The 14,659-nt window shown below is 39.9% G+C and overlaps 1 protein-coding gene across 1 annotated transcript in view; it reads right to left on the bottom strand.

Annotated features, from left to right (window-relative positions):
- Nucleotides 1-14,659, bottom strand: part of Ddx10 (DEAD-box helicase 10) — a 265,520-nt gene that overhangs the window by 223,591 nt on the left and 27,270 nt on the right. Inside the window, exons 7-8 of the mRNA XM_071616682.1 lie at nucleotides 5,285-5,411; nucleotides 1,290-1,452 (exon numbers count right to left, since the gene is read on the bottom strand). Of these exons, the coding sequence (XP_071472783.1) occupies nucleotides 1,290-1,452; nucleotides 5,285-5,411 (290 nt within the window). The remainder of the gene's footprint in view (nucleotides 1-1,289; nucleotides 1,453-5,284; nucleotides 5,412-14,659) is intronic.

The raw sequence follows: 14,659 nt of genomic DNA, 5'->3' as shown, positions 1-14,659 counted from the left end.
AGATGTAGAAAACTTAAAGGCTCTATTCCAAATATATGATAGTAACTGTTTGATAGGAGGTATAGGAGTAATATGAGAAAGAGAGAGAGGGTTCAAAAAGGACTACATCAATTAATATTTAACAGAATCCAAGGAAAATGTGACAAAATATTACTATCTGTTGTGGCTACTGTGTTTATGTGTGCGTTTTCTGAATTATTATTTTGCAAAATGAGATCATAAAAGGAATAAACTTCAGTTTAAAACATGCTTTGGTTAACCTGGAACTACTTTAAGTTCAAAAGTCAGATATAATTTGGGGGAGAAAATCACAAAATGTTTCAAAACTACATAGTCAAAGAACAATGCAGGTTGTAGGGGAATTGTCATTGGGCTGAGTAAAAACTAGTTTTTAAAATATGCATACTTGGCTACTGTCTCTAGTCACACGTTAACAAACTGATGCTTTAGAACAGAGGCAGGAGGATGATCATGATAAAAATAATTGTTAAAGTGGAGTAATGTGTGTATCAGAGTACGTAGGACCTATTCTTTGTGCAGGTTTGAAATTTGCCACAGTTAATAAATACAATAAAACAAAGCTACCACCTATTTATTCTCACCTCTTATTCCTACCTCTAGACTATTTCTACTTCTATGCCCATCTTACTCCTCCAAAGCCATAAGTTAAACATGAGTATCATAGAATTTTTAAAATAAATTTTAAGTACATTAAACAGCAATTTTCCCCCCATACTAGGGACTGAACCCAGGGGTGCTTAACCACTGAGCCACATTCCCAGGCCTTTTAATTTTTTCTTTTGAGACAGAGTCTCACTAAATTACTGAGGCTGGCTTAGAACCTATGATCCTCCTGCCACAGTCTTCTAAGTCATTGGGATTATACGCATACACCACTGTACCTGGCTTAAAACAGCAATTTTTAAATAAAAATTAGAAGGGTAAAAGGATGGACTTCACAGATTTTCATTAAATGAATTATAATATCAACACATTTCCAATTTTTAAAAAAAAGGAATTTTTTTCACATCTTTAAACCCTCCTTTGGCTTTACAGACTCTTCAGGTACTATGATGTAATTATATCATGAAACAATAGTAAAAGTACAAAAGATACATATATTACAGAATGTTTCACTGACACATCCTTAATGTTAATTAACTTATTTACTTATTTCTCCCACAAGAAAAGTCCAATTATTTAAATCCATTAGATTTCCAAAAATACACCTTAAAATTAAACTATGGTTCCCATGATCACAGACATTTCATTGTAGTAAGTTTTCTTACCCAGCCCCCTGGCTGCAATATCCGTAGCAAAGAGTACTGCAGCTCTCTTGCGGACAAATTCATTATAGACTTCCATTCTTCTCATCTGTTGTTGTCGACCATGGAGAGCAAGGATAGAAATACCAGGGCGAAGCCGACAGAAAACTCGGTACAGGTACTGAACCTAGGCATTAACAAAAGAATGAGTTTGGTACTTCTGGATGGCAACAGTAAGGCTTACAAGATAAACAGCAAAAATGCACTGAAAATGCATCCAGAACACAAATTTTGCCAGTTTGAAATTTAAAAAAAAAAAAAAACAGTTAAATATGGAGCAGAGAAAAGGCAAATGGAATTTAGGGTCTTCAAACAATTTTGCTCTCATATTTCCTAAAAGAATTGTGAAAGGAAAAATATATTTCAGTTGACATCTAAAATCTTTCCAAATTTAAATAATTATAAAAAGGCAATTTCTATTTAAACGGATGTTTTAAAACTTTTTCTTTCTTCTACAAATGTCCAATGCATTCTAAATAGAACTATAGGCCAACAACCAAAGTAACCAATATGTAAAGACACTTCTTTACAGAAATTTTATTCCCTTTCCTCCTTTAACTCATTTCTAGTTCCTGACCTCACAGAACTGCATATTAGGTTTTAAGCCTGAAAGCTCCTTACTGATCACATTCTATTTCATAAATTTCAGTGTTACATTTAATTTCCTATGTTCATAAGGCCATATTAATTTTCTTGTCAGACTAAGCAATTATTACAATATGAACACAGAAATGACCAAAATAAGAGATGTTGAGTTTAATAGACATTAGACATAAATAAACTTGTATTTTAGCCAGGCACGGTGACACACACCTGTTATCTCAGCAACTCTAGAGGCTAAGGCAGTAGGATCAAAAGTTCAAAGTCAGCCTCAGCAACTTTCGAGGTCCTAAGCAACTCAGCGAGACCCTGTATCTAATAAAATATAAAAAAGGGCTGGGGATGTGGCTCAGTGATTAAACACCCCTGGAATTCAATCCCTGGTACAAAAAGAAAAAGGCTAGGTTTAATCCCAGTATCAAAAAAAAAAAAATGTATACTGTAAATACATCTCAATGTATAGACCAAGATTTTTTGGTTTTAATTCACTTGTATTTATATTTCTTAAATGTATTGTATGGACTGCTAGACAAGACAGTTTAGCATTTTATTCCCAATTTCTCTTTCTAACCTAAATTAATAAAATCTATCTACATAAATACAGAAGATGGACTCAAAAAAAGGCTTATCCCTTTCAACTCCTATAAAATCTGCCAAAAATCACAATGACAGATGACCAAAGATTACTTATAATACAGCTAGAACTCCATTTAAGTCTCTCTTCAATTCTATTCAAAATAAAGAATGGGAAACCACAGTGACTTACTACCCAATCATTAGTGTCATTCACTTTCTCAACAGTAATTCTCTAATGTCAGGGAGGTTCTGATTCTGAAATAAGGTACCGGCAAGATTAAGGATAAATGGACTTATTCCTTTTTCTTGTAAAGATATAAAAAGGGCCACCATAGAAGGGGAAATAGTTAAGGAGACTTGTGGACTACAGATGCACTCTCAGGCAAATCAATCTTAGAAAAAGTATATGTGGAAAATTAGAAAGTATAAATTAAGTTTATGAAAACTTTGTAAATCTGAATCTTGAACCAAGATTGACCTTGAATTCCTGCTCTTTTTAACAAATCTGCTAGCGTGAAAGACATCTGTTGAATAAAGTCATTGAGGTTTTAAGCATGGAGTTTGATTCTAATTGACAGAAAAAGTAACTGAAGGATTTTAAGCAAAGCAATGATTATTCTTGTGTTGACTTTCCAAAGGTCACTCTGGCTATAAAGTGGAAAAACTAAAGGAAACAAAGTGAGGGAATGAGGAAAGAAATAGGAGGCTAAGAGAAGGTTAAGCGTGGTCCATACTGCACTAGAACAGAGGAGATGGAGGTGGATGAGAAATGGTAGAGCTAATGAGTAATCAACAGCTTGAGTATGGGATTAAAACAGAGAGGAATTAAGGATTCTGTAACTTAATGAGATAGAAAAGAGTTGGGGAAAACAGATCCAAGAACAGGAACTCTTTAATTGTTTTTATTATATTCTATTTGCAAAACCTTCTAGTAATCACTGGAAGTATCCAAGGGAATACATAAATCTGGAGATCAGAGAAGAAGTGAGAGCTTGATACATGAATTTTCCAGTTAGCATACAGGTGGAATTTATAACCATAAAACTAATAAATTTTCTCACAAAGAAGGCAGAGATGGAAAAAGGGCAGAGTAGACAGGTCGGAGGCACTCCAATTGCAATGGTCAAACAAAGGCAAACTCAGCAAAGGAGTTCAAAATAGAGCAGTCAGAAAGCAGGATGGGATGACAAGCTAATGAGTGTGGAGTCACAAAAGCCTAAAATGTTTCAATAGGGAATGATCAGCTGTAGCTAATGCTTCTGAGAGGACAAATAAAATAAAGACTGATAACTTAGCACTCACTCTGGAAAGCTTTCTCTCTGAAGGGCTGATTCAGTGAAGGGCTTAGTAAAGAACAGGAGGTAAGAAAGTGGTTCAGCCAGGAAAGTAAGTTTTTAGAAGAGACTGCTGTGAAGAGCAGAGGAAAAGGCAGTGACTGGAAAGGGACACAGGATATGTTTTGTTTGGTTTTCCCCCTTAATACTGGCATTGCTGAAGAGTAAGGAGAAAAGAAAACGTGGAACAAAGGAGACATTTGCAGTGGCAAAGGCCTTGCAAAAGGGAATGGAGCACACAAGAAGGGTGGGTCATAGACACAAGGGAGAGACAACTGTCCACTGTGGCAAAGAAAAAAGCAAACATTACAGAGTAGAAACTTTAAAGGATTCTGAAAATAATTTTCCAGTATCTAGGAGACAAAGTTTTGAAAATCTAAAATAGACACTAAGAAGATCTCAAGTCATTCATTACATGGCAAAAGGATAGGGTTCAGTGGACAACAGAACAGACCACTACTTGCCTTTCAAGAAGCTGGAGGGAAACTCACCTGCATACTTATGGTAAACTATTATTAGGGAATATATCTAGAATTGATCTATTATATGCTCATATGTTATCAAAAATCTGAAATACAAATGAAAAGTGGTATACAAAAATCAACCATAATCACTTATCCTTAAAGAAGGAGATGAGGGGCTGGGATTGTGGCTCAGCGGTAGAGCGCTTGCCTAGCACAGGTGGGACCTGGGTTCGATCCTCAGCACCACATAAAAAATAAAGGCATTGTGTTGTGTCCATCTAGACCTAAAAAATAAATATTTAAAAAAAAAAAAAAAGAAGGAGATGAAATGTTCTCACGTATCTCTGAATCCCCTATTCCTAACACAGGGCAAGAGTTCATGAAGTGTTTATTAACCAAATAAGGATATAAACAAACATCGCAAAAAGATAGGAAAGGGAATAACTGATTCTAAAAGAGCATCAGAGAGAGTCAGAGAGAGACTTTCAGGTATAATATTTGAGCTCAGCTTTAAAGAGCACCAAATATTTATCCTGTATGTGGGTGAAAGGATGCAAGAAGGGCAGCCCAAACAAATCAGTATGAACAAAGGTAAGAGACATGGGGGGAAAAAAGAGAGAGCGAGCATATTCAGTTCCATATTCATGGAGAGTAGGAAAGGTGTCAGATTATGAAAGCCTCTGCTCAGCCAAGCTAAGGATTGTTTATTCTACCAATATTTACTGGAGGCTACTATGTTTCCAGGATTATTAGCACCTAGCACAATATTGAAGAAGACTGATAGTTTCTACCCTCATGGAGATAAAAGTCTCACCCGTGGATAATTTATTTACAGCAACACAGGATTCTCATTATCTATGGATCCCTCACCTCACCTAGCACTGTGTGTCTCATACAATATAATATTTGCCTAACTGAAATTTGATATCTCAAAGGAAATGATTCAACATGAGTAAGTTCAGAAAGAAAAATAAACAGTTGGTACCTCTTTGCAACTAGAGAAAAACACAATACTCTTCTTCTTCAGATGACTTCTCAAAAAGGAATACAGCACACTTATTTTTTGCTGCAGCTCACAAACTATGTAGTTCTGTTCCAAAGTAGCAGGGGTGCTTGAAAAATTAGGAAAAAATATATTAAAAATAAATTGTGGAGTGATATTGGCAAAACTATATTTTTTCATGTATGAACATGTAACCACAACTCCCACCATTATGTAGAACTATAATGCATCAAATTTAAAATGTGGGGGAAAAAAATGAAAACGATGTGTTGTTACCTTTGGAATACACACTTTAAAAAAGGAAAATTTTAACAATAGCTCACCCCTCAAATTATTCTCCCTCTCTCTCACCCAACTCCACAAACACCTTTTCTCTACTGTCCCTTAGGAAACTAATTCAACATGTGATTAAAATACATTCAAAATCCTTTATAGAATACATGTCAAAAGACACTCAAAATAGTTACTTCTGACAGTGCAGAGTCAAGGATTAACTATTAAAAGGGGAAAGGACCCACAATCTATGAAAAGCAGCATAAAAGACTTGTTGGGTTGATGGTAATGTTCTACATTTTACTGGGGGTTTGGGTGACACAGATATACACATTCATCAAAATCAGCAAATGTACACTTAGAAATTGCAGATTTCATGATATTAAGTTTTACATTAAAGAAAGAAAATATATAAATATTAATGATGGTATATGTGCTGAAATATTTAGGGGAACATACCTGCAATTTATTTTGAAAAATAAATTAAGATAGTTAATATACAGTCAGTGAGATGAACAAACAACTAGTAAATCGATACTGCCATTAGGTAACATCTAGTTGACAGGTATGAAGTATTCACTACAGCAGTCTTTCAATTTACTGAATGATTGAAATTTTGTAATAAATATTACAGAAATACATGTATTTACTCTTTGAATAAATCCACTTTTATGTTTCTATTCCTAACATACACACACAAAAGACACATGACATTATTTTAAAAACAGAAGATAAACAACCCAATTGTCTATCACTAGAGAACACACTAAATATCCACACAATTAAGTATTATATGCAACTGCAAATAGGAATGAGCAATCTATCCATATATCACTATGGAGTTGTCTCTGGAACTTAGTGTTTTGGAAAGAAATAGCAGAGTAGTAAATAATTGGTAGGATGTATCAGTGTGGAGGTACACACATACACATACATATATGCACATCTGTGTGTATCTATTTGTATTGACGGGAAAACAAAAGCAGACACCAAAAACTATACATCAATTTACATGACACCAAAATCATGATCCATAAAAGAACTGGTAACCTGGATTTCATTTTCATTAAAATTAAAAATAACTGATCCATGACAGACACTGCCCAGAGAATGAAAAACAAGTCACAGAACTTAATATTTGCAAACAAACGATAAAGGACTATTCTCCAAAATATAAAAAGAAGCATTAAAACTCAACAAGAAGAACATAGTTATTTTGTTTGTTTGTTTGTTTGTTTGTTTTTGGTATCAGGAATAGAACTCAGGGATGCTTTACACTGAGCTACATTCCCAATCCTTTTTTTATAAATTGTGAAACAGGGTCTTGCTAAATTGCTTAAGGAATTCCTGAACTGTGGAGGCTGGCCTCTGACTTGCAATCCTCCTGCCTCAGGCTGCCAAGCCATGGAATTATAGGGGTATACCATAGTACCTGGCAAGAGCAAAATGTTTTAATTAAAATAAAGGGGAGGGGCAAAAAACTTTAACACCTCCCCAAAGGGGATATATAAAAAGCAAATGAGCATATAAAAAGATTTTCCACGTCATGTCATCAGGGAAATGCAAATCAGAACAATGAGATACTAGTATACAGATACTAGTATATACCTTATTAGAGTGACCAAAATCCAGAAGAGTGATAACAAAAGATATTAAGAACATTCAACCACAGACTCATTCATTACTGGAAGAAATGCAAAATGGGATAGCCACTTCTCAGACAGTTTGACATTTCTTACAACAACAAACCTTACCATCTGGTCTAGCAATGTGCTCCTTGGATTGACCAAAAGGAGTTAAAAACATGTCCACACAGAAAAAATTCTGCACAGATGTTTATAGCAGCTTTCTTCATAATTGCTACAACCTGGAAGAAATCAAGATGCCCCACAGTAGGTACAAGGATAAAATGTGTTATATCCAGACAATAGGTTATTATTCAGTACTAAAAATAAATGAGTTCTCAGAGCTGAGGGTATAGCTCAGTGGTAGAGCACTTGCCTAGCATATGCAAAGCCCTGGGACAATGGGGGGAGGAAGCAGGGGAGGGTGAGCAGCTCTCAAGTCACGTGTAGACATGGAAGACACTTAAATGCATCTTAAATCAAAGAAACCAACCTGAAAAGGCAGTATGTTATGATTCCAGCTACATGACATTCTTAAAAAAAAAAAAATGGGTATAATAAATGGTCGCCAAAAACTAAGGGAGAAGAAGGGATGAATAGGCAGAGCATAGACAATATTTAAGGCACTGAATGAAAATACTGTACAATAACTATCACATTAGATATGTGCAATCAATCATAAATTTGTCTAAAACCATAGAATGTGCAACACCAAAAGTGAACCCTCATGGTAACCATGGGCTTCAGGTAATAATAATGAATCAGTAGGTTCATCAATTGTAACTGTGCCACTCTAGTAGGAGCCGTTGATAAAGGAGGAAGGCATCTTCCTCTCAATTTTGCTGTGCATCTACGCATGCTCTAAAATAGTTTTTAAAAATAAATAGGTCATATCCATAGGAAAATATGATAACACAGTGAACTGAAGTTTTATTAAAAAGCTCCAAAATGAGCCAGTAACAGTGGTGCATGCCTGTAATCCCAGTGACTCAAGAGGCTGAGTCAGGAGGAACACCAAGTTCAAGGCAAGCCTGGGCCACTTAGTGAAACCCTGTGTCAAAATAAAAAGGGCTAAGTATGTAATGGTAGAATGCCCTGGATCCATCCCCAGTAAACACACACACACACACACACACACACACACAAAAGGTCCACATATATATGAAATTTACAGCTTAATAGCAGCTCCGTAGTGTGAAACCAAGAAAGCAGACAGGGCAGCTTCTCCACAAGGTAGGTGACCAAAAAAAAAAAAAAAAGGCAGGGGAGCTTTACTGGAACCTAAAACTGCACATTCAAAGCAGACTGTGGACACAAAAGGTTGGATATAATAAGGAAAAAAAAACCCAGCCTCACAGCTGCTGTCACAGCCTGGACAGAAGCTCCTACCATGAACATAGTAGAGGGATAAGGGAATTAAAGGAACCTGCATTTTTCAGAGGCAGTGCAGAGCATGTGGGTTTGGAGCATTTAGAGACCAAAGACATTTCCCAACAAACGTGAAGGACATGATGCATGATATCTGTGTATTGGGAAAGAAGTCACCATCTCTCTAGGTGGCATATGGAGGACAAAGGAAGGAACCATTTTGCAGCTGCAGCACAGGGGCTGGCACCTTAGGGGGCAGATTCCTGGCAAACCAAGTTTGGCCTGAAATACATGGCCAGTAAACACATGCTGCAGGACATGGAGTGTGCTTAAGTAGCCAGAATAAAATCAAATGGGGAGACAGGTTTACTCAGGGGACAACTGGTCGAGGAAACCCACCAGGCTCTACCCTTCCCCCTCCAATGTGACTGCTTACAGGAGCAGCTTGGAGAGATGCATCTGGCCAAAAACTCAGAAGGGCAGGGACTGAAGAGATTGTTTGGAAACTGAACCTGAGACCAAGAAACGTGTGGTTGTAGTGGTACCCCCTTCTCCACAGAAAATCTTAACTAAGCTTCTCCAGAAATCTTCACCATAATTGATTTTAGGTTTATCAGCGAAAGAGTCTATACAAAAAGAGTTCAATGTAGGCAGACTTCCTATTTTCCTATTGCTCTATTGTAGTTGGCCAGTGGCCTGGAAGAAATCAGCACTCTAGGTGCTCAATGCCCCTTTACTAGTTTTTCATAAACATTTATCCAGTATAGTAGTCTGTAAAAGTGTGTTTGCAAATGTAAAATGTGATAATAAAAAGACAAATCCTTTGACAAGGCCTCTGGCCTTGAGCTGGAGCTTCACAGAGATGTCTACATTTCTAAGATAAGAGAAGTTATCAATTGGGCTCCATGGTAAAAGTTGGCTACGGGAGGAAAGAGAGGAGAGAAGAAGCTCTCCCCTTCTCAGTGTTGTCCTTGAAAGGTTAACTTGCCCAGAACAGTGAAAGAAAAAACTGCTTCTATGTGAACTTCTACAGACTGTGAACTTCTGAGACCCTCCCCTTACATGCTGGGTATAAAGTTCTGAAACTACCTGAACCCGAGGTTCAGAGGATTAATTGATTACAGCGAAAGCTATGCCCTCTGAACCTGGCTGCAGCCAAATAAAACTGTTTCCTGCTATCTGGTCTGTCTCCTACAACAGGGTATACAGGTGATGTAGGGGGACTAAGAATTGGCTCCTCCACCACATGAGTTGAACCCAGGTAAGATCCATGAGGTAAAGTCTTTCAGAGTGGACCAGCAAGTACTGGGTGCTGGAGGTGCCGATCAAGACCAATCAGCATCCAGCAAAGAGCCTAAAGCCTCCCTTAACCTAAACCCTGCCACCAGGAACTCCACCTACACTTCAGAATATTCTCAACAAAATATTCCACAAAGATAAAATGAAAAAAAAAAAGAAAGAAAGAAAAGTGAAAAGCAGCAAAGGGAGAAACTATAGTAAAGGAATAGTCAATCAAAGAAGAAACTAATTCAAATTAAAAACTAGAAATAAACAAAAAAGACCAGGAACACATATCATATCTCCATAATAACCTTGAACATTAATAGCCTAAACTCATTAATCAAAAGACACAGACTGGTAGATTGGATGAAAAAAACAAGACCCAAAACTATACGATCTCCAAGAGACTCACCTCATAGGCAAAGACAGCCACAGACGAAGATGAAAGGATGGGAAAAAAACACCATTCACATGGATCACATAAACAAGCCTCTTATCAGATAAAGTGGACTTCAAGCCAGTTAATCAGAAGGGACAAAGAAAGACATTTCATACTACTTAAGGGAATTATGCATCAAGAAGACATAACAATCGTAAATATTTATGCTTCAAACAATGGAGCATCTATGTACATCAAACAAGCCTTTCTCAAATTCAAGAGTCAAATAGACCACAACACAATAATTCCGGGTGACTTTAACATACCTCTCTCACTACTGGGTAGATCTTCCAAACAAAAACTAAACAAAGAAACTATACAACTCAATAATACAATCAATAATTTAGACTTAACAGACATATATAGAATATTTCATCCATCAATGAGTGAGCACACTGTCTTATCAGCAGCACATAGATCCATCTCTAAAACAGACCATACCTTATGCCATTAAGCAACTCTTGGGAAAAAAAAACAGAGATAATATACCCTGCATCCTATCAGATCATAATGGAATGAAATTAGAGATCAATTATAAAATAAAAAATAGAAGAAACTCTAACACGGGGAGGCTAAATAATACACTATTCAATGACTAAAAGATAACAAAAGAAATCAGGCATGAAATAAAAAGAAACTTAGAGGTAAATGAGAATAGTGATAAGACAAAATCTCTGTGACACCACGATGGCAGTGCTAGGAGGAAAGTTCATTACACTGAGAAAATTCATTAAAAGAATAAAAAGTCAACAAATAAAAGACCTAACATTATATCTCAAAGCCCTAGGAAAAAAAGAACAAATCAACATCTAAAGCAGGAAAAAACAAATCAACATCTAAAAGGAACAAATCAACATCTAAAGCAGGAGAAAACAGGAAATAATTAAAATCAGAGCTGAAATCAATAAAACTGAAACAAAAGAATTCAAAAACTGATAAAACAAAAAGTTGGTTCTTTAAAAAAAAATAAATGAGGAGTTGGGGAGAAGGAAGATGGCGGCGAGGGGAGTGCATTGTCCCCGTGTGCTGCTTCACTGTGTGGGAGTATGACAAGTCAGGACGGCTAAAGGATATTTTGTTAGGAATTTCCAGCAATAGTGGGGTGCTCCGGAACCTGGAGGAAGGATTTCCATCGCACGAGGATCGGCTATGGGGACTCAAACGCGAGAGGTTTGTCGCACGGAGGGTAACACTGCTTATTCAGCAAATCGCCCCGCGGCTAAAGTCTGGGATAGAGACGCAGGGTTACAGCGCTGCAGTTTCTGCCAGCCGCGCAAGCACCGTACTCAAGGCTGAATTCTGGGTTCGAGACGGGGGAAGGAAGCGGTCCATCTCGGTTCTCCACACCGGTCAGACCACAGAGGAGGCCAGCAGCCACCATGTTGGTAAACTGACGTCACCACCCCTGTTTTTGACTGACCGCAGCTCATTCAGCCATAGAACAGGTAATTTCAGGCTGCAATTCGCCTGCGGCTTGCAGACAGATTGCTAGGGCTCAGCGCCTGGGTGCTTCTTAGAACCTGATCTTATCGGAGTGAATACCGAGTGCGGGGCGGCCGAGTTCCGGCTCCCGGAACTGAGCCCGCGGGGACTGCTTCTTGGAGCTTACATTTATAGGAGCTTACACCGAGCACGGAGTGGCCGAGTTCCGGCTCCCGGAACTTCCCTGGCCCGGGGCTAGGAGCCCGCGGAAACTGCTTCTCGGTCCGGGTCCTGCTGAGGGCCAGTCAGGACTCACCCAGTGCTTTGGTTGCCCGGCAAGGGGAACGAAATGCTGCCATTCGCATAGGATACCAACATGGCAGAGATCTGACGTCTGCAGAAAGCGGCGGAGGAGGGAACTTCATCAATACCAGTGGTGACATAAGCAGTTGGTCTCCTGGTAGGGGGGGTGAGGCACAGTCACCCGAGTCTCCTCAATTTGTCGTCGAGCCAGAGGGAAGGAGCCGGGCCGCCGCCAGCGCCCGGAGCAGGCCCAGCGGCTCGCCAGCGTGGTGACCGCGTGACCCCAATTGGAGAGGGGGCGGAGCAGAGCCGCCACCCGCAACCACAAGGTGGGCAGACCCGCGACCCAGTGGTACATGGGCGTGGTAGGAGGGGCAGGGCAGAGCCGCCGTTCGCGCTTGCAAGGTAAACAGACCTGTGTCAGCCTGGCGGGTCAGGCCCAGTGGCCTGCCAGTGTGGTACACACGTCACCCCAACTGGAGTAGGGGCAGAGCAGATCCTTCTCCCACGCCCGGATCAGGCCCTGCCGGTGTGGTGGTCACGTGACCCCAATTGGAGTGGGGGCGGAGCGGAACCGCCACCCGTGCCCGCAGGGTGAGCAGACCAGTGATCAACCTGCAGATCAGGCCCAGGGGTCCGCAGGCGTGGTAGGAGGGGCAGGGCAGATCCGCCGCCCGCGCCTCCAAGGTAGGCAGACCTACAACAGACCGGCGGATCAGGCCCAGGAGCCTGCCGGCGTGGTACAAACACCACCCTAATTGGAGTAGTGGCAGAGCAGAGTCGCCGCCAGTGCCAGGAACAGGCCCAGCGTCCTGCAGGCGGGGTAGCCATGACACCCTAATTGGAGTAGGGGCAGAGCAGAGCCCCCACCCGTGCCCGAAAGGTGGGCAGATCTGCGACCGACCAGCGGGACAGGCCCAGTGGCCTGCCGGTACGACAGACACGTCACCCCATTTGCAGTAGGGGCAGAGTAGAGCCGCCGCCCGCGCCTGCAGGGTAGGCAAACCTGCAACCGACCGGCGGATCAGGCCCGGTGGCCTGCCGGTGGGGTACACTCGTCACCCCAATTGGAGTAGGGGCAGAACAGAGCCGCCGCCAGCTCCCAGAACAGGCCCAGTGACCTGCCGGCGTGGTAGCCACGACACCCCAATTGGAATAAGGAGAGAGCAGAGCCGCCGCCCGCACCTGCAGGAAAGATACGCAAGCAGTATGAAAAGACAAGGAAAGAAAGGACCACAAGCAATGCAGGTCAACGCAACTTTAGAAGAGGTAACAGCTGCAGCAGATGGAATGTCGGATAAAGAACTCAGGATATACATACATCAGATGATCTGGAGTATCAAGGAAGACTTTAGACAGCAAAATCAGACAATGAAAGATCACTTCGACAATGAATTACACAAACAAATCCAGGAAGCAAAGGATCAACTATACAGGGAGATAGAGGTTATAAAAAACAAACAAACAGGAATCCTAGAAATGCAGGAAGCAATAAACCAACTTAAAAACTCAATGGAGAATACTACCAGCAGAGTAGAACACTTAGAAGATAGAACATCAGACAATGAAGACAAAGTATTTCAATTTGAAAAGAACATAGACAGCTCAGCAAGACTGTTAAGAAACCATGAGCAGAACATCCAAGAAATATGGGATAACATTAAGAGACCAAACTTAAGAGTCATTGGGATACAGGAAGGTACAGAGCTCCAAACCAAAGGAATGAGCAATCTATTCAATGAAATAATACGAGAAAACTTCCCAGACTTGAAGAATGAGACAGAATCCCAAATCCTAGAAGCCTACAGGACGCCGAATGTGCAAAATCATAAGAGATCCACACCTAGACACATTATAATGAAGATGCCCAACATACAGAATAAGGAGAGAATTTTAAAAGCTACAAGAGAAAGGAAGCAGATTACATTTAGGGGTAAGCCAATCAGGATAACAGCTGATCTTTCAACACAGACTCTGAAAGCTGAAGATCCTGGACTAACATATTTCAAACACTGAAAGAAAATGGGTTCCAACCAAGAATTGTGTATCCAGCGAAATTAAGCTTCAGGATGGAAGATGAAATTAAAACCTTCCACGATAAACAAAAGTTTAAAGAATTCGCAGCTAGAAAACCATCTCTTCAAAACATCCTTGGCAAAACATTACAGGAAGAGGAAATGGAAAATAACAATGAAAACCAACAGTGGGAGGTAGGACAGTAAGCGGGGGGGGGGGGGGGGGGAATAATCAAAGAGGAAAACAAACCATGTTTAGTAACAGAAATAAACAAATATGGCTGGAAGAACAACCCATATCTCAACAATAACCCTAAATGTTAATGGCTTAAACTCACCAATTAAGAGACACAGGCTAGTAGAATGGATCACAAAACAAGACCCAACAATATGCTGCCTACAGGAGACGCATTTGATAGGAAAAGACATACATAGGCTGAAGGTGAAAGGTTGGGAAAAATCATATCACTCATATGGACTTCGGATACAAGCAGGAGTGTCCATACTCATATCAAATAAAATAGATTTCAAGCCAAAGTTAATCAAAAGGGATAAAGAGGGACACTACATACTGCTTAAGGGAACCATACACCAACAAGACATAACAATCATAAATATATATGCCCCTAAC

The sequence above is a fragment of the Marmota flaviventris genome, chromosome 9 (genome assembly GCF_047511675.1).
Source record: "Marmota flaviventris isolate mMarFla1 chromosome 9, mMarFla1.hap1, whole genome shotgun sequence".
NCBI lineage: Eukaryota > Metazoa > Chordata > Mammalia > Rodentia > Sciuridae > Marmota > Marmota flaviventris.
This window is presented reverse-complemented; position numbering and strand designations above follow the sequence as displayed.